The 21347-nt window shown below is 40.5% G+C and overlaps 1 protein-coding gene across 1 annotated transcript in view; it reads right to left on the bottom strand.

Annotated features, from left to right (window-relative positions):
- UBE2K (ubiquitin conjugating enzyme E2 K) overlaps positions 1-21347 on the bottom strand; it is an 81395-nt gene that overhangs the window by 24280 nt on the left and 35768 nt on the right. The window contains exons 2-3 of the mRNA XM_004038573.5: positions 17263-17356; positions 8971-9029 (exon numbers count right to left, since the gene is read on the bottom strand). Coding sequence (XP_004038621.1) covers positions 8971-9029; positions 17263-17356 — 153 coding nt within the window. The remainder of the gene's footprint in view (positions 1-8970; positions 9030-17262; positions 17357-21347) is intronic.

Raw genomic sequence — 21347 nt, 5'->3', positions numbered from 1 at the left:
ACTGGAAAAAAACGGACTCTTTAATATATGATCCTAAGCTATTTATGGAAAGAAGCTAAGAGTTTCCACTTCTCTCTTTTCTTTGTGACTTCTTGATTTGTTTACACTACCTATTTCTACTTCCTTACCTCCTGCTCACTAACTCATATTCAATCTAAAAAGGCACTTTAATTCGCCAATGACTTTAAAATACCGAAAACTAACAAGATACTTTCCATTCCTTCATTCTTGCTATGTTTGATTCTTTTCAGTCTTAATAATCTTACTACTTTCAAAGATACCTACTTCTCTCCATCCACCTTCTCATTAAAGGAGACAATCATTCATCATCTAGGTTACTACACAGTCTCCTGACTTTACTGCCTTCCCTTCTGTTCCCTCCAATTTATTTTCCGCACCAAAACTAAAGAGAGCCCTTTAAAACAAATCTGATTTGCATCACTATGCTGCTTTAAGGACCATTAATGACCTCTCATTCCCTTCAAGTGGGCCCACTCTCTCTCTTTTTTTTTTTGAGAAGGAGTCTCGCGCTGTCGCTCAGGCTGGAGTCTGGAGTGCAGTGGCGCGATCTTGGAGCGCCAACATGGCAAGATGGGGTTTCGCCATGTTGGCCAGGCTGGTCTCAAACTCCTGACCTCAGGTGATCCACCCGCCTCGGCCTCCCTAAATGCTGGGATTAGAGGCATGGAGCCATCGTGCCCGGCCAAGCCCACACTCTTAACCTGGCCCTAGACTACTCCTGAAATCTCAATTTTTACCTCTATCCCACACTCCACTCTCCTGCTCAAAAAGTCATATTAAACTTTTCCCCTGCTCTGGGCCTTCATACATATTTGTTTTCTCAATAACAGACCTCTGTGCCCTCTTCTCCCAACTAATTCCTACTCTTCAAATTTCACTTTCCATATCACTTCTTCCTGATCTATTCCACACACCTGCAGTTTCCTTTGTCATAGTATTAATTACACTTCTGTGATCTCTGCCTTATTTGTCTGGTCTTCCCTAAAAGACATTGTATCCATCCTACTTAATAAAGCATCCCCAGATGTAAGCGACTCACATGGAATGGATGTGCGCTTAATATTACGGCAAAAATGTTATTATAAGGCTAAATATCAAATACAATGCAAGCTAAGTAAGACAGTAATATAGGGCTTATGTACAACAAACATTTCTCCCTTTTTTTTTCCCCCAGAGGTCTCACTGCTGTGGCTCACTGCAACCTCAACTTCCCAGACTCAAGTGATCCATCTTAAAAGTAGCTGTGACTATAGGCACACACCACCACACCCAGCCAATTCTTTGATTTCTAACAGTGTTGGGGGTTTCACCATATTACCCAGGCTGGTCTTGAACTCCTGGGCTTAAGAGATCCACCCGACATAGGCTCCCAAAGTACTAGGATTATAGGCGTGAGCCACTGAGCCCACATCAAACATTGCTTTGTAAGAGATATAACCACACATTTCACATCTTAATACAGGTTGAGTATTTCTTTTTCTTTCTTTCTGTTTTTTGGAGACAGGGTCTCACTCCCGTTGCCCAGGCTGGAGTGGAGTGGTGCGATCATGGCTCACTGCAGTCCTAACCTTCTGGGCTCAGGCAATCCTCCCCTCTCGGCCTCCCAAACTGCTGGGATTACAGGCATGAGTGGGCCACAGTGCTTGGCCCATGCTGAGTATTTCTTATCTGAAAATCTGAAATCCAAAATGCCCCAATGAGCATTTTCTTTGAGTGACATGTAAACACTCAAAAAGTTTCAGATTTTGGAGCATTTCAAATCTCGGATTTTTGAATTTTGAATACTCAACCTCTATTTACTATTGAGTTCAATTCATAAACAAGCATATGCCATAATGTCAGTAACTCAAGGAATTCACAGCATTTTATAACTTTAAAACGGTGGCTGGACGCAGTGGCTCATGCCTGTAATCCCAGCACTTTGGGAGGGCGAAGCAGGTGGATCACAAGGTCAGGAGATTGAGACCATCCTGGCTAACACGGTGAAACCCCGTCTCTACTAAAAATACAAAAAATTAGCCAGGCGTGATGGCGGGCGCCTGTAGTCCCAGCTACTGCAGTCCCAACTACTTGGATGGCTGAGGCAGGAGAATGGCATAAAGGGAGATGGAGCATGCAGTGAGCTGAGATCGCGCCACTGCACTCCAGCCTGGGGGACAGAGCGAGACTCCGTCTCAAAAACAAACACACAAAAAAAACCCCATGTGGTTTAGTATTTTCAACAAGATTAGAAAATATAATTTAAAAACACTATTGAAGATGTCAGAAGGATTACGGTTCAGTCAAGTGAGCTGAAGATATGTGAAGTGTATTTTGCCTTTTGTTTTAATCTTATTTTTTTACTTTTATTGATACAGAGTCTCACTTGGTTGCCCGGGCTGGAGTGCAGTGGTGCGATCTCGGCTCACTGCAACCTCTGTCTCCCGGGCCAAAGTGACTCTCCCGCCTCAGTCTCCCCAGTAGCTGGGACTACGTGTGTGCGCCACCACACCCGACTAATTTTTGTATTTTTTAGTAGTGACAGGGTTTCACCATGTTGGCCAGGCTGGTCTGGAACTCCCAAGTGATCCGCCCGCCTCAGCCTCCCAAAATGCTAGGATTACAGGCATGAGCCACTGCGCCTGGCCTTTTTTATTTATTTTTGAGACAGGGTCTTACTCTGTCACCTTGGCTGAAGTGCAGTGGCGCAATCTCGGCTCACTGCATCCTCAAGCTCCTGAGCTCAATTCTTCTGCCTCAGCCTCCTGAGTAGTTGGGACTACAGGCGTGCGCCATCACTTCTGCCTAATTTTCATATTTTTTGTGGACACAAGAACAGGGTTTCACCATGTTGCTTAGGCTTTTCTCGAACTCTTGGGCTCAAGTGATCCACCCGCCTCAGCCTCCCACAGTGCTAGGATTACAGGTGTAAGCAAAAAGCAGGATATGGCGTTCAGCACTGCTCTTTAAAGAAGGGTCTTCTATACAGAATTCTCTGTAGATACATAGGAAAAAAGCCAAGACCCAATTAAATTACTGAACTAATTCTTACTTTGTACTATAATCTATAGTTAGAAATAAATAATTTTGAATTTGGGCTGGGAATGGTGGCTCATGTCTATAATCCTAGCAGTTTGGGAAGCCAAGGCAGGTGGGCTGCTTAAGCTCAGGAGTTCGAGACCAGCCTGGGCAACATGGTGAGACCCCGTCCCTATTTGAAAAAAAAAAAAAAAGAAGAAAAGAAAAAAGAATTTTGAATTTTGAATTTGCAGATGATCCAATAAAGAATTTAATCTTCAGGGGCCAGGTGTGGTGGCTCATACCTGTAATCCCAATACTTCAGGAGGCTGAGGTGGGTGAAATCACTTGGACCCAGGAGTTCGAGAGCAGCCTGGGCAACAAGGTGAAACCCCATCTCTACAAAATACAAAAAAATTAGTCAGGCATGGTGGGGTATGCCTGTAGTCCAAGCTACTCGAAGGCTGAGGTGAGAGGATCGCTTGAGCCCAGGAGGCAGAGGTTGCAGTGAGCCATGATCATGCCACTGTACTCCAGCCTGGGCAACAGAGCAAGACCCTGTCTCAAAAAATAAAATAAAATAAAAATTTTGTAAGAAAAAAAAAGAATTTAATCTTCAAGATTATCTCCATGGCCCAGCACAGTGAATCAAGCACGTAATCTCAACAATTTGGGAGGGCAAGGTGGGAAGACTGTTTGAGGCTATGAGTTTGAGACCAGCCTGGGCAATGTAGCAAGACCCTGTATCTATTAAGAATATAATAATAGTGTCTCCTTATTTTTATATACAAAACTAGTACTAGCGTTGTCTGGGAACTTCAGAACACTCACTAGCTTTGGGAAGCACTCAATTAATAAAAACGGAAATCTGAACACTATGTAACAACAGATTCTAAATGTTCCCAGACAGAAATGAAGGAAACTATTCTTAAATTATCAATATTGGCATAGCATCAACGGTTCTTATCTCTTCCTACAGGATGCACTGTAAATTTCATTCACTCTTTAGTTTAACACTTCAGCTCCCACTTCATGGTAGATGTGAGTTCATATTTCCATCTGTAACTTCCAGTTTTAAGACCTGAAGATATGTGAAGTGTGTTTCTTGCTTTTTTTTGTTTTTTTTTTTTTGAGATGGAGTCTCACTCTGTCGTCCAGGCTGGAGTGCAGTGGTGCGATCTCAGCTTACTGCAACCTCCACCTCCTGGGTTGAAGCGATTCTCCTGCCTCAGCCTTCTGAGTAGCTGGGATTACAGGCACACGCCACCACACCTGGCTAATTATTTTTAGTAGAGATGGGGTTTCACCATGTTGGCCAGGCTAGTCTTGAACTCCTGACCTCTGGTGATCCACCCACCTCGGCCTCCCAGAGTCCTGGGATTACAGGCGTGAGCCACCGCGCCTGGCCGTATCTTATTTTTATTTTATTTATTTTTGAGACAGGGTCTCAAAGCATATTATATTATTAAGCCAGCTTTAACTCCCTTATCATACAAAAGAAAATGCTATTTTGAATATGCATGTACAGATGAGCATATGCTCATTAAAGATTATTAGCATTGGTATGTATATACAATTTAACATGTAAAAAGTATGTTGATAACACCAAAGAAAAAGAGCAAAATTCACAACTTAATTTCTTTTTTTTTGAGACAGAGTCTTACTCTGTTGTCCAGGCTGCAGTGCAGTGGCATGATCTCGGCTCACTGCAACCTCTGCCTGCCAGGTTCAAGCAATTCTTGTGCCTTAGCCTCCTGAGTAGCTGAGACTACAGGCGCATGCCACCATACCAGACTAGTATTTTTTGTTTTGTTTTGTTTTGTTTTGTTTTTGGCATTTTTAGTAGAGACAGGTTTTTGCCATTTGGTCATGAACTTCTGAGCTCAAGCCATCTGCCTGCCCCCTGCCTCCCTAGGTGCTGGGATTACAGGCGAGCAAACCACCGCATCCGGCCTGCTCTATTCGAGCAGGATACACCACTGGACTATATTTTTACTAATGATTTTTTCACTAACACAATATACATTGCAATTTAATGCTAGAAATCATATTGGTTGTATGCATTTAATCAAATTCCTTCTACACTATTATCACCTGATTCAAAGATATATTTTCTCTGTTTTAGAAGTAAGCCTACTCTTCTGGTCAATAATTTATTGCATAATAATAAACACAAAATATTCTGTGACCATGGTAAGACAAATGTGAATTTTTCATCTTTTCTCAAATTTTAGCTGCATAGTAGTAATGAGAATATAACCAGCTACCTTGATAATTTTACCTCATAAGACTTAAAATTAAGCCTGAGTCCAAACACATGTGAACACACAATTCAGCAAGAAATTTACATAAATATTCCCCATTCTTCTCATTTTATTTACCAATCGGTAAAAATTCAAATCAACGTAGTATACATCTAGAACATATTTATCATATTTATTAACATTTACTGCAAGAGCGTAATGCCACAAGTAGGGTATATAACATTTATTTTCTTGTTTGTTCTTTATTTTTTTTTTTGTTATTTAAAAAAATTTTATTTCATATATACCGTATTTAAAGAACACGAAACTGCAACTATGACTAATTGGTTGAGGTCACAGTAATACAAATTGGGGTTGAACCTAAGAAGATGTTTCTAAATGTCAAAGCTACCTCCAAACGGAACAGCTAGATTTAGAGATGTAGAGGCTTTTCTTTTTCCTTTTTTTTGGGACTAGAGACAGGGCCTTGCTATGTTGTCCAGGCTGAACTCAAACTCCCAAGCTCAAACACTTCTCCTGCCTTGACTTCCTAAAGTGCTGGGATTACAGGCATGAGCCACCATGCCTGGCCAGGTAACAGTGGCCTCAATAGCAAGATGAGGTAGTAGCAAAAACATCAGACATACTTCAGTTATTATGTTTTGAGTCGATTTTTCTCGCTTTAATAAAACAAGGGAGTGGATGTGGTGGTTCACGCCTGTAATCCCAGCACTTTGGGAGGCCAAGGTGGAGGGATCACTTGAGCCCAGGAGTTAAAGGCTGCACTAAGATATGACTGTGCATGCCACTAAACTCCAGACTGAGCAACAGAGTAAGACCCTGTCTCTAAAAAAAAGTGGGGATGAGGTGGGAGAGATTTAATAAAATATTTATTTCAAAAATTAAATGAAGTTACAGGTTGAACTGCCTAAAACAGAGCCACAACTATGCAATTACTTTGAAGCTATTATACACTATAAAGGCTACACCTTTACTGAGACATAATTCACCCACTTAATGTGTACGACTTCCTTTTCTTTTCTTTTTTTGAGATGGAGTCTCGCTCTGTTGCCCGGGCTGGAGTGCAATGGCGTGGTCTCGGCTCACTGCAACCTCTGTCTCCCGGGTTCAAGCAATTCTCCTGCCTCAGCCTCCTGAGTAGCTGGGATTACAGGCGCCCGCCACCAAGCCCAGCTAATTTTTGTATTTTTAGTAGAGATGGCATTTCACCATGTTGGCCAGGCTGGTCTCGAACTACTGACCTCAGGTGATCCGCCCACCTCGGCCTCCCAAAGTTCTGGGATTACAGGGGTGAGCCATCACGCCCAGCAACTGTACAACTTGCTAACTTTTAGTATATTCACAGACTTGTGCAACTATCACCACAATCTAATTTTTGACTATTTTAACACCTCAAAAAGAAACCCTGGCCAGGCACGGTGGCTCATGCCTGTAATTACAGCACTTTGCGAGGCCGAGGCGGGAGGATCACAAGGTCAGGAGACCAAGACCATCCTGGCTAACACGATGAAACACCATCTCTACTAAAAATACAAAAAATTAGCCAAGCATGGTGACGGGTGCCTGTAGTCCCAGCTACTTGGGAGGCTGAGGCAGGAGAATGGCGTGAACCCGGGAGGCGGAGCTTGCAGTGAGCCAAGATCGCGCCACTGTACTCCAGCCTGGGCGACAGAGCGAGACTCCATCTCAAAAAAAAAAAGAAAACAACAACAACAAAATTAGCCGGGCGAGGTAGCAGACACCTGTAGTCCCAGCTACTTGGGAGGCTGAGGCAGTAGAATGGCGTGAACCCAGGAGGCAGAGCTTGCAGTGAGCTGAGATTGCGCCACTGCACTCCTGCCTGGGCGACAGAGCAAGACTCCATCTCAAAAAAACAAAAAACAAACAAAATCCAAATATCCATTAACAGCTGAATAAGAAAACAAAATATGGTCTATACTTATAATGGAGTATTATTCAGCCTTAAAAACAAAGAAATTCTGATACATGCTTTAACATGAATGAACCTTGATGACATTATGCTAGGTGATATAAGCCAGACACAAAATGATATTTTATGATTCCACTTACATGAGGTTTCTGAATTAATCAAACTCGGAGAAACAGAAACAGTGGTTACCAGAAGCTGGGAGCGGGGAATAATGGGGAGTTATTGCTTAATGGGTACGAAGTTTCAGTTTGGGAAGGTGAGAAAGTTCTACAGACAGATAATGGTAAAGGTTAAACAACAAGGTAAATACACTGCCACTGAACTGTACACATAAAAATGATTACAATGGTAAATTTTATGTCATGCATATTTTATCATAATAAAAAAATCGACCAGACTTATCAGAAAATAGATGTACATAAACAATAGACTAATAGGCAGCCCATAATGCTAAGTGAGCCAAAATCACCCTGGAACTTCCATTATCATATCTATTCTTAAACTGGAACAACCAATAGGTTGAATGAACAAATTCTAGCACATTCTGAGTGACTGCTATCATATGCTCAAGGGACACTATACTATTGGGAACTACTGATAATATATAGGTGTATAAGACCTATATGACTCAGGAGCATAAAAGCTAGAGAAAGATACATATCCAAAATAATACATGAGTTGGAACTATATTTGTGTTGCCACTATATAAATTGTATAAAATGCTATTGAGAGAGGAGAGGGAGAAACATTTGATGAACTCAGCTTAACGAAGAAAGTGATACTCGGGCCTCATAGAAAACTAGAATTTTAAATAATAGGGACAAAGATTTAAGTGAAACTGATAGAAAGCTGTGGAAGAATAAGCATCATCTACAAATAAACAATCTAAGATGGAAAATGAGACCCACATTGTGGGTGGAAGTGGTAGAAGATTAGAGTGGGAAACAAGATCGGGGTCAGGTTCTAGGTTTCAAGTGCCAAGCCATGGAGTTTAGACTTTATTCAGGGAAAGAAAAGCAGCATGATCAAAACTGAACTCTAGGAAGATTTCTAGACCAACAGTGCAGAGAATGAGTAGAAATGGAAAAGATGGAAGGGTGATTAAATAACAGACAAAACAGGGAACAAAGTTGAATGCCTAAAGCGCTGATGACAGTAAAAGCAGAGACATAAAGAAAGTGGTTCAATCCAAAAATAAGTTTAGGTTGGGTCCCCCTGTTATACATGATCTTAGGGTATTCCATACTCCCTTTCAACATTTATCACAGTTGCAATCCCATGCTCAGTTTTTTTTTCCCCACTATAATGTGAGCTCTATGAAAGCAGGAACAGTATAAGTCTTAGTTACTGCTATAGTTCTTGGCACAAAGTACTCAAATAATGACTGAATGTAGAAGGTACTCTCCTAAAACACATACTTCTTTGAGTCAAGTAAGAACCTCTGTCTATGTGTAAAAGTGCTCTCTAAATTTGGGAACACTGTCACGTATTTCTAGATCTAGTATATGAGCCATTGTCAGATGTACATCCTATTCCAGTTTTGAGCCATTACTGGCTGCCTTTGGGTGAGTTTGCTTTTCATTCTAATTTCAGAAGCAAGCCATCTGCCATAATCTAAAATCCTGTCCACATCAAGTTTACACAGTAAGCAACTCATAAAGCTGTGACTTTAATAAGCCCTAAAATATATATTAATAAAATGAGGTCAGAAATATAAAATATTTTATAACTTCATGCACAAAAATAGGCTTACAATACCTTAGGGGGATTAAATGGGTATGTTTCTGGTATTTTTATCTCTAGTTGGTATCTTCCTCCTAAAAAAATGGGGAAAACAAAGTTAAGAATGCTGCTCAATTCAAATATATAAGACAAATATACTGATGAACTTTTCAGAGCAGCTATTTTATATTCAATTACAAAAATTCATTTTAAAGTTGAAATCCAGAAAGAAAGTAATCAAAAGCACTAGTTTTTAATTTAAAGGTTGTTTAAAGCATACAGAATATCCATTTCATACAACTATATTAGTTTATCAGTGAGTAACAAGGCCAGAGATAAATACATTTAATCCAGACAATGCAATGCCAACATTTCATCAGGACAATTAACTATTGGAGTTCTAATCTCCACTGTGTCCTCTAATCCATCCTGTTAAGAATTGCTAAATAACAACAACAACAAAAGGGTCAGAAAAAAAAAAGAAGAAGGCAAAGAGGTATAAAAGTACAGATGATACAAAGGACAGAGATTATGCCATAAACAAAATTCTACTTCTAGCTGGTTCTCGCAAATGAAATAAGGTCCCAATCTTTTCATGTGTGCCCTAAATTAAATGTCAATACTTACTTGTTAACATTTGTGCAATTAAACTGCAATTACTTTTGCACTAGCCTAATAAAAACAAGCTGGGTCCATGGCTAATGCCTTGTAATCCCAACACTTTGGGAGGCCGAGGTGGGAGGACTGCTTAAAGCTAGGCCAGGAGTTTGAGTACAGCCTGGTCAATATAGCAAGTCCTTGTCTCTATTTTAATATAAAAAACTTTAAATATATTTTTTATTTTTTAAGCAAAATTCAACAAGAGAGACAGACATAAAGACAAACTATTCCTTCCTTCATTTATTTATTTATTTATTTATTTATTTATTTATTTATTTATTTATTTTTGAGACAGAGTCTCGCTCTGTTGCCCAGGCCGGAGTGCAGTGGTGTGATCTCAGCTCACTTCAAGCTCCACCTCCTGGGTTCACACCATTCTCCTGCCTCAGCCTCCCAAGTAGCTGAGACTACAGGTGCCCACCACCATACCTGGCTAATTTTTTTGTGTTTTTAGTATAGACGGGGTTTCACCATGTTTAGCCAGGATGGTCTCGATCTCCTGACCTCGTGATCCACCTGCCTCAACCTCCCAAAGTGCTGGGATCACAGGCGTGAGCCACTGTGCCCGGCCCAAATTATTCCTTTAAATGGGTATATAAAATGCAAAATTTTACCAAGGAGCTTTTCTAACCAGTAATATACAAACAGAAGGCAACTTTTTGTTTCGTTTTGAAGTTATCTTGAGCAACTAGCAGCTATACAGCATTTTTAAAAAGCTTATCTAGGCTCGGCATGGTGGCTCACGCCTGTAATAGCAGCACTTTGGGAGGCTGAGGCAGGTGGATCACGAGGTCAGGAGATCGAGACCATCCTGGCTAACACAGTGAAACCCCGTCTCTACTAAAAACACAAAAAATTAGCTGGGCATGGTGGCAGACGCCTGTAGTCCCAGCTACTCGGGAGGCTGAGGCAGAAGAATGGCGTGAACCTGGGAGGCGGAGCTTGCAGTGAGCCCAGATTGTGCCACTTCACAATCTAGCTTCTCACAACTGGGGTACTCAAGGAAAGGATAACTGCCTCTTAAGAAACTCTGGGCTGCGTGCAATGGCTCATGCCTGTAATCCTAGCACTTTGGGAGGCTGAGGTGGGCAGATCACTTGAGGCCAGAAGTTCAAGACTAGCCTGGCAAACATGGCGAAACCCCACCTCTACCTAATATACAAAAATTAGCCGGGTATTGTGGCATGTGCCTACGATCCCAGCTACTCAGGAGGTTGAGGCACAATAATCGCTTGAACCCAGGAGGTGGATATTGCAATGAGCCAAGTTCGCACCACTGCACTCCAGCCTACGTGACAGAGCGAGAATCTATCTCAAACAAACAGAAAAGAACAGAGAAAAGAAAAGAAAACACTGAAGGGGTAAGTCTTACACTGGATGAGAGGCTGGATTCAACTCTTAACTCTAAGATTAATAACATAGAATACTATTACAAAATATAGTAAATAAAACGTTCTATTGAAATATTTACATATAAGACTATGAGATTTTGTTTCAAGATAATCAAAGAATAAATTAGATCACAGACGGCCATGAGCTGATAGTTATTAAAGCTGGCTGAAGAGGTTTCATTATATTCTTTTTTTTTTTTTTTGAGATGGAGTCTCACTCTGTCGCCCAGGCTGGAGTGCAGTGGCGTGATCTCGGCTCACTGCAAGCTCCACCTCCCAGGTTCACACCATTCTCCTGCCTCAGCCTCCCGATTAGCTGGGACTACAGGCGCCTGTCACCACGCCCGACTGATTTTTTTGTATTTTTAGTAGAGACAGGGTTTCACTGTGTTAGCCAGGATGGTCTCAATCTCCTGACCTTGTGATCCACCCGCCTCGGCCTCCCAAAGAGCTGTGATTACAGGCTTGAGCCACTGCGCCTGGCCTATTCTTCTTTTTTATGTATCTGAAATTCCCTGTAATAAAAAGTAAAATAAAAAACTGTGTGCTAGGAACATTATCTTCAAAATTCTATACACTCAGCTCTTTAAAAAGTCAAACAAGAGACTTTCTTCAGTATATTCTAGACTCTCTCAAATATATCTCCTCACTCCTCCATTGTTATGAATGGATGGATGACTATGAATCTGAGGAAAAAATAAAAGTGGTACTATTTTCTTCAAGCCCTTTTTGTTTCGAATCCTTCTCTTTTTTTTTTTTTTTCCCTGAGACAGGGTCTCGTTCTGTTGCCCAGGCTGGAGTGCAGAGGCACAATCTTGGCTCACTGCAACCTCCACCTTTCAGGTTCCAGCAAATCTTGTGCCTCAGTCTCCTAAGTAACTGGGATTACAGGTGCCCACCACAATGCCCAGCTAATTTTTGTATTTTTAGTAGAGATGGGGTTTCACCATGTTGGTCAGGCTGGGCTTGAGCTTCTGGCCTCAGGTGATCCGCCTGCCTCAGCCTCCCAAAGTGCTGGGATTACAGGCATAAGCCATTGCGCCTGGCCTCTCTTCTGGCTACTTTTTATTTGAGGCGGATTCTCACTCTGTTGCCCAGACTGGAGTGGAATGGTGCGATCTTGGCTCACTGCAACCTCCACCTCCCAGTTCCAGCAATTCTCCTACCTCAGCCTCCTGGGTAGCTGGGACTACAGGTGCGCGCCACCATGCCCGGCTAATTTTTTAATTTTTTTAAAGTAGAGACGGGGTCTCACCATGCTGGCTAAGCTGGTCTCAAACTCCTGACCTCAAATAATCTACCCGCCTCAGCCTCCCAAAGTAATGGGATTACAGGCATGAGCCGTTATGCCTGGTGGCTAGTTCTTTTTAATAGAATCCCATAGTGATTCATGCATGAGTTGAACTAAATGCCTGAATCACAGAACATATAACAATAATGAAATTTAAAGAAAAGTAGTGGTAAGAAAAAAAAAACTGACAGGTAAGAGAAGGGTACCTGAAGAAATTTTGTGACAATAACTGTCTATACCCAGAATTAGAAATGCCAGCTTCAAATATAGTTATAATAAATTTGGCTTCAGCACTACATAGGCTTTTCTTTTTCCTTCCTAAGAATTATTTTTTTTTCTGATTAAACTCCAGATTAAACCATCTCTATAACCCATCATACAAAGTTATTTGTTAATGGCCAAAATAATCTCTTAGGAGCAGTGTGAGGGCCCACAGATATTATATAAATAATGCTGGACTCGAGAGTCTCTAAAATCTTACTTCTATCCCTTATGTTACATGCTCTGACAACTTTCAATATATGACCACTTAGCATTAATCATAGGATTATTTGATCAGGGTAATACAACTAAAGAATCTTTATGATAACTATATTATTCATATTATAATAGTTTTTACTTTAAAACATTAACTTCTTGAAGAATAGCTTTTAATATTAAAAATTAACAATCTTTAAATTTAACTTAACCCAAAGAGGAGATGGGAAGGAATGAGAATTTTTAAGCTGTCAACAATGATTCCACAAACCTAAAAGAAATTTTAGGAAGAAAAGCTCAAGAACTAAACTGTTCCTTTGTCATTGAATTATTAAGGCAAAAGAAGTGAAGAAAATTGAGTTAAGTAATATCCACAATATGGCATTTTCCCGTGAGTATTCTACTTCACAATCCGATTCTTTAAATACTACAAAAACAGCTGCCTCATTACTTAATAATGCTTATAAATTGCTTAACATTCCACATGTAAACTTCTGCTTTAGCATTTAAGTTTAGATTTTTAAAAACTCAAAAAACTGCAACATCCTTGCAATAAACATTTAACCTATCGTCACATTTAAAAGAAAAAGCATTAAAGTTTATGCCCTTGAATGGTGCTTTTCCTTAACAAAATGAACTTCTCTCAACAGTTTTATATAAAATAACAGAATTCAAGTTACTCTACCTCAAATATATAAAAAGCATATTAAATCTAATCTTATCAAAATATTCATTTAGCAGCAGCAGCAGAAATAAGCACTTTTTTTTTTGAGACGCAGTCTCCCTCTGTCGCCCAGGCTGGAGTGCAGTGGTGCGATCTCAGCTCACTGCAACCTCCATCTCATGGGTTCAAGGGATTCTCCTGCCTCAGCCTCCTGAGTAGCTGGGATTATAGGCGCACGCCACCGCACCCAGCTAATTTTTGTATTTTTAGTAGAGATGGAGTTTCACCACGTTGGTCAGGCTGGTCTTGAACTCCTGACCTCGTGATCCACCTGCTTCAGCCTCCCAAAGTGCTGGGATTACAGGCATCAGCCACCCCGCCCAGGCAGATATAAGCACTTTTAAATGATCAAACTTTTGGTCCCATTCTCGGTATCGGGAAAAAGAAAAGAAAAAAAATGACCAAACTTGTTTCTAACCAATAAAGAATATATCTTTTTTTTTTTTTGAGACGGAGTCTTGCTCTGTTGCCCAGGCTGGAGTGCAGTGGCACAATCTCAGCTCACTGCAAGCTCCGCCTCCCGGGTTCACGCCATTCTCCGGCCTCAGCCTCCCGAGTAGCTGGGACTACAGGCGCCCGCCATCACGCCTGGCTAATTTTTTTGTATTTTTAGTAGAGACGGGGTTTCACCGTGTTAGCCAGGATGGTCTCGATCTCCTGACCTCGTGATCTGCCCGCCTCAGCCTCCCAAAGTGCTGGGATTACAGGTGTGAACCACCGCACTCGGCCATAAGAATATATCTTAATGTATCTTTTTTTTTTTTTTTTGAGACAGAGTCTCGCTGTCGCCCAGACTGGAGTGCAGCAGCGCGATCTGGGCTCACTGCAGGCTCCGCCTCCCAGGGTTCACGCCATTCTCCTGCCTCAGCCTCCCGAGAAGCTGGAACCACAGGCGCCCACCACCTCGCCCAGCTAATTAGTGTATCTTAATATATCTTAATGTATATAAGTATACATTATCCAATTAAAAAAATTAATCTACCTATTAAATATTGCTTCTATCTAATTTAGCTCAGGAAGTGCCTTGTTTATAAAAATCAATGAAAAAATTTAAAACTTTGCTGACAGACCTCTAGAATAATGTCATTGCCCTACTATCTTCCAAAAATACTTCAAAACAACCTAAAAAAAAAAATTCAAGAATAACTATAAGGTCTGACTTCAGGAAGAAGCTAGTATATTATTATATAAAAACATCTGCTATTAGGACAAGCATCTGATGTTTTAAAGATAACTAAAGGTCTCCTCTACATTTAATGATTGCAAAAAGGACTAAATGAAACAGCATCCATGAAAACTGCCAGACCAAGCCAAGCAGATAGGAAGCACTTGATAAACAGCATAAAAAATTAAATATCTAGAAATGGCTCGTATGAACTATAAAACAAAAAATAAAATTTTATCACTTAAGAATTGGTACAAGGTTGGGCACAATGGCTCATGCCTAGAATCCCAAGACTTTGGGACACCAAGGCAAGAGGATTGTTTGAGGCCAGGGGTTTGAGACCAGCCTTGGTAACTTGGCAAGATGCCATCTCTCCAATAAAGAAAGAAAAAAATGGGCTGGGTGCGGTGGCTCACGCCTGTAATCTCAGCACTTTGGGAGGCCGAGGTGGGCAGATCACAAGGTCAGGAGTTCAAGACAAGCCTGGCCAATATGGTGAAACCCCGCCTCTACTAAAAATACAAAAATTAGCCAGGCATGGTGGCGGGTACCTGTAGTACCAGCTACTCGGGAGGCTGAGGCAGGAGAATTGCTTGAACCCGGGAGGCGGAGGTTGCAGTGAGCCAAGATCGTACCACTGCACTCCAGCGTGAGAGACAGAGCGAGACTGTCTCCAAAAAAAAAAAAAGAAAGAAAAAATGAATAAACAGAATTGGTATAATATGCTAAAGACATTCTAGGGTCTTAAAAAATCTGGATTAAAAACAAGAAAATATTCAAGAATATTAGATTTTTAAAAAGTGTTTTGGGTAGCCGGGCACGGTGGCTCACTCCTGTAACCCCAGCACTTTGGGAGGCCGAGGCTGGCAGATCACGAGGTCAGGAGATCGAGACCATTCTGGCTAACATGGTGAAACACCGTCTCTACTAAAAAAATACAAAAAAAATTAGCCGGGCATGGTGGCGGGTGCCTGTAGTCCCAGCTGCTCGGAAGGCTGAGGCAGGAGAATGGCGTGAATCCAGGAGGCGAAGCTTGCAGTGAGCCGAGATCGTGCCACTGCACTCCAGGCTGGGCAACAGAGCGAGACTCCATCTCAAAAAAAAAAAGTGTTTCGGGTAACTGTTCATTACAGAATTATAGAACCACTCGAAAGTATTTAGCTGGTGGCCGGGATTGGTGGCTCACGCCTGTAATCCTGACACTTTGGGAGGCCAAGACAGGTGGATCTCCTGAGGTCATAAGTTCAAGACCAGCCTGGCCGTTATTGTGAAACCCTGTCTCTACTAAAAATACAAAAATTAGCCAGCATGGTGGTGCGCCTGTAATCCCAGCTACTCAGGAGGCTAAGGCAGGAGAATCACTTGATTCTGGGAGGTGGAGGATGCAGTGAGCCAAGATTTCACCATCGCACTCCAGGCTGGGTGACAGAGAGACTCAGTCTCAAAAAACAAACAAACAAAAAATGAACAACAAAAAACACACACAAAGTATTTAACTGGATATGGTGGCATGCACCTGTAGTACTAGCTACTGAGGAAGCTGGAGGATTACCTGAGCCTAGGAATTCAAATTTATAATGAGCTATGACCATGCCACTGCTCTCCAGCTTCGGTAACAGTAAAACTTTGCATATAAAAAAATAGATAAAACAAAACAGACATCACCACCACTTCCAATATTAAGTCAATTCTGATTTACATAAAGTGATTAAAAGCACAGGCTTTGAAGGCAAAGGCTATCAGTTGTGCTACTTAGATGGTTGACCTTAAACAAGTTACTTCTCTTAACTTGTTTCTTCATCTATGAAACAGCAATCGTTGTATTTACCTAGTAAGATGTGCTGAAAGGATTAAATGAGAAAATACATGTAAAGACTGTATAATTAGGGTTACCACATATTCTGTTATATGTTTTCTAATAAACAAATATTTGAATAGTTATTAATGCAAGAGCCTTGGTTATATGCTATATAATCTAAATTTACAGTAATATTAATTAATGAAGGCTCACCTAATAAGAAAGTAAAATGCTATAAGGTTTATTTCTGTATCTTACCACCCGATTCCATGGTCTAAAGTAGCTACAGACTTAATTTGTGAACACCAAAGCCACCTCCTTTCTATGGCTTGAAATCATCACTAAAAGCTTTCCTGAATAAAGAAAATAAACATTTGGACTACAGCCTGTATGAAGACATGAGTGAATGAAATGCTGAATGATAGAAAGACGAACTTTAAAAACAAAAGCAACATTTTACCAATGAGATATTTAAGGCAAGGTCTGTTTTAGATACCATATGAAGGGTAACTGAGTGTCTACAGTCCATATGATTTAGAGGTTTACCATGCCAGATCTTTTATTCTATTAAATTCTAATCTATAATACCTGTAACAAAGCTCTGCTAAAACTGTTTTATGGAAAGAAAAAAATTAGCTAAAATTCAGTAAGAAATACCAGTCTATATTCAGTATCTAAATTTAGTATTTTTTAAATTGCTGTTTATCTAAACCAAATGAAGTTACCCTCCATATAATTTATAGATGTTTAAGATTATTCTGATTAAATGTTTCAGACAAGTTCTAATACGCACAATATTTTGATACAGAAAAAAGTACTTGCCTTCATACGGTGTGTCTGGAGGTCCTGCTATTTCTCCTCTTAATTCTGTAAAATTCTCATCTACAAGATCTACTTTAATTTGATTTTTGCTCGTCTTAAAAATAAACAGAAAATAAATGTTAGTTATGTCAGCAAGAAAAACACCTAAAGTATTACCTATAAAAAATCTTGAAACCCCCTCTTTCATAAGCTTGATTATCTGCTCTAGTAAAATAAGTCTGGGCTTTTCTAGGACTTAATTATCCAGTTTTAAGAATATTTAAAACAAACTAATAAATTCTAACTTCATTGTTTTAAATGAAATAACACCACTATGAACAACAATACAATGGCTTCTTGACTTTCTAGGAATGTTATTAGGGAAAAATAGTATAAAACCTATTTTATGTTTGCCAATTCCATGTATATCAGGTCCAAAGCGATAAATCTAATCATCCACAGATGAACGCTAAGATATTATATTCTGCACTATACCCCCACGATACATGGGTTCTGCTTAAACAGAAAATTCAGGGTCATTAAAAGCCATTTAGGCCATAAACTCTCACTTGAACTAACCATAACAACTTTAAATGTTTAGTTTAACTGACGGAAATAGTACACTATCCACCAGAATGGTGAAAGCTCTAGCTATCTAACAGATTCTCCTTTCCATGAAAAATTCCAGAGGACTAAATGCCTCAAAAGAAAAGGCCTTCTTCAATTTGTTTTTCTGCTTAGTTTATTAAAACGGCAACTACCTACTTCAAAAAACCAGATTTCTACTTTAAATTTATCTACATTGACTTATTTTGCACTTTAAACTACTCCAAGCACTTTCCTATCTATAGCATTACCGAGTCTCTTAACCTCATGACAGTCCATTCTCAGAGCCATGATAACCTTAAATGATTCAGAAAACCATCCAGTGGGATTCACATTAACATTCATAAGTGCCTGCCAGCAAATGGGCTCTCCACTTATATTCTCAAACCTATGTTAAAAATACAGTAAATCCTCTCGATTTTTTAAACCAAAATCCCTAAAGAACAAGTTACATCTTCCTTTTTTTGAGACGGAGTCTTGATCTTGTTGCCCAGGCTGGAGTGCGATGGCACGATCTTGGCTCACTGCAACCTCCACTCCTGGGTTCAAGCGACTCTCCTGCTTCAGCCTCCTGAGTAGCTGGGATTACAGGCACCCACTACCATGCTCAGCTAATTTTTGTTATTTTTAGTCGAGACGGGGTTTCGCCACGTTGGCCAGGCTTGTCTCGAACTCCTGACCTCGTGATCCGCCTGCCTTGGCCTCCCAAAGTGCTGGGATTATAGACGTGAGGCACCGTGCCCGGCCTATATCTTCATTTTTTTGGTTAGAATTCCATATTGTTACCTGATTGACACAACATATCTACTCTTATGAAACAAAGCCTCACTCAAGATTTCAAAAGTGAAGTTTTTTGCTTTTAGACTGACTTTCTTAAACTTGATTACTAGATGAAACAGTGTAAGAATTACTGTCTTTGGCTTCCTCCTCCAACCCAAAAAAAGACACAATTTTTACTCTTTTTCTATGTTAAATATTTTTTAGTACAGAACGTTTAGTTCATAAACAATACATGACTTAAAACCCATATTTTTCAAAGTTCGCATCACTCCAAATTAATCCTGTTTTTTAATAAATACACAGGATTTAAAAACTTACTTTCTAATTAGTACTGTTTTTTTACATTTTTCTGAAAATATTTTTTATCCAAAAACTAAATTTAACTATAAATATGTACAATAAGAAACTACTTCTTATGCCCTAAAAAATCATTAACAACTTTGGTATTTGTGGTAGAGGAGAAAACGTACATTTTAGCAACAGTAAAACTACTTTGATGGCTGGGCGCGGTGGCTCACGCCTGTAATCCCAGCACTTTGGGAGGCTGAGGCGGGCAGATCACGAGGTCAGGAGATCGAGACCATCCTGGCTAACACGGTGAAACCCGGTCTCTACTAAAAATACAAAAAAATTAGCCAGGTGTGGTGGCAGGCGCCTGCAGTCCCAGCTACTCGGGAGGCTGAGGCAGGAGAATGGTGTGAACCCAGGAGGCGGAGCTTGCAGTGAGCCGAGATCACGCCACTGCACTCCAGCCTGGGTGACAGAACGAGACTCCGTGTCAAAAAAACCAAAAAAACAAAAATTTAGTTGGGCGTGGTGGTGCACACCTGTAGTACTGCTACTCGGGAAGCTGAGGCAGGAGAATCACTTGAACCAGGGAGACGGAGGTTGCAGTGAGCCGAGATCGTGCCACTGCACTATGGCCTGGGTGAAAGAGCGAGACTCCATCTCAAAATAAATAAATAAATAAAAATAAAAAATTGTCTAGTATCTATGCATAATGTTAAAAGAAAATTGGAGGCATCCAACCTTCACTGACCAATTTAAGAAGCCAGTGTTAACTTACACTTGCATTTCTCCTCTTAAGGCTTCTTACAGGAATAATCATCTTGCTAATCATCAATGCTTTCAAAGATCTCCATAGCCTTCCACAATCCCCCCTCCAAAAAGTAGTATGTAAATAACCCAAAGATGTCAGGATACTAAAGGATCTGATTAAAGTTTTTTGGGAAAGGAGAGGGAGATTAGAAAAGCTGCTTTTTGGGACTGCCCAAATCTCTGGCTAGTAAAATGCTAAATAATTATTCCTTTTCATAACTCTGTCCTTATTTCTGTCTACATCACCCCCAAATTATTATTATTTGTTTAAGACACAGTCTCACTCCCATCACCCTGGCTGGAATGCAGCAGTGCGATCTCAGCTCACTGCACCTCAACTTCCCAAGCTCAGGTGATTCTCCCACCTCGGCCTAACCAGTCGCTGGGACTAGAGGTGTGCACCACCATGCCTGGCTAAATTTTTAAATTTTTAGTAGAGAGGGGGTTTTGCCATGTTTCTCAGGCTGGTCTTGAACTCCTGGGCTCAAGTGATCCACCAGCTTTGGCCTCCTGCCTTGGCCTCCAAAAGTGCTGCGATTATAGGTGTGAGGTACCACATCCAGCCCCCAAATTATAAGTCAGAAAAAAATTGCTCTTTTTTTCACTCTATAGAAAGAACATTATTATTGTATGAAAAAATGTACTAAATAAGCTCAAGAAAATACCATCATCATGATGAATTACATTATGAAAAAGCATTCTGGTCAGGTGCGTGCGGTGGCTCGTGCCTGTAATCCCAACAGTTTGGGAGGCCAAGGCACATCACTGAGTCAAGAGTTTGAGGCCAACATGGTGAAATCCGGAAACATTAGCCGGGCATGGTGGTGTGTGCCTGTAGTCCCCGCTACTTGGGAGGTTGAGGCACGAGAATCGTTTGAATCCAGGGTGTGGAGGTTGGAATGAGCCGAGATTTCGCCATTGCACTCCAGTTTGGGTAACACAGTGAGACTCTGTCTCAAAAAGCAAAAAAAAAAAAAAAATTCTACAGGGCTTAGAATAGGGTCTTTATTTGCACAGAACTAAAGATAAAAAGAAAACAAAGTTAAGCCAAAAATTTTTCACAGCTCAATTTTCCATCAAGCAACAATTATTCTTTATACCACCACAGTTTAATTCAAACATCCAGTTATTTCACAATCTAAAACTCCAATCCCACTGCTCCCACAAGCGAACTTAAAGTCTTACTTTAAGAGTCAGGAACTATAAGCAAACATGGAGAATGGTGAAAGATGACAGTATTACAAAAGTCATGGCCTTTGGAGTAAGACATATGTGTGCTGAATCCTAGTTCTGTCGCTTACTTGTGGTATTCATTCAGGTATAACACTTAACACCTAACTCTCAATTTTATTACTGTAAAATGAGAATACTTTCAGAATTAAGTTTCTTGGACAGAAGTAAGCAGCATAGTTCCCCTTTCCCTAACAACATTAACTATAAAACCTTTAATTTGGCTGGGTGCAGTGGCTCACGACACTTTGGGAGGCCAAGGCAGGTGGATCATTTGAGGTCAGGAGTTTGAGACTAGCTTGGCCAACATGGTGAAACCCCATCTCTACTAAAAATATAAAAATTAGCCAGGTGTGCTGACAGGCACCTGTAGTCCCACCTACTCGGGAGAC

This window comes from Gorilla gorilla, chromosome 3 (genome assembly GCF_029281585.2).
Source record: "Gorilla gorilla gorilla isolate KB3781 chromosome 3, NHGRI_mGorGor1-v2.1_pri, whole genome shotgun sequence".
NCBI classification, from domain to species: Eukaryota; Metazoa; Chordata; class Mammalia; order Primates; family Hominidae; genus Gorilla; species Gorilla gorilla.
This window is presented reverse-complemented; position numbering and strand designations above follow the sequence as displayed.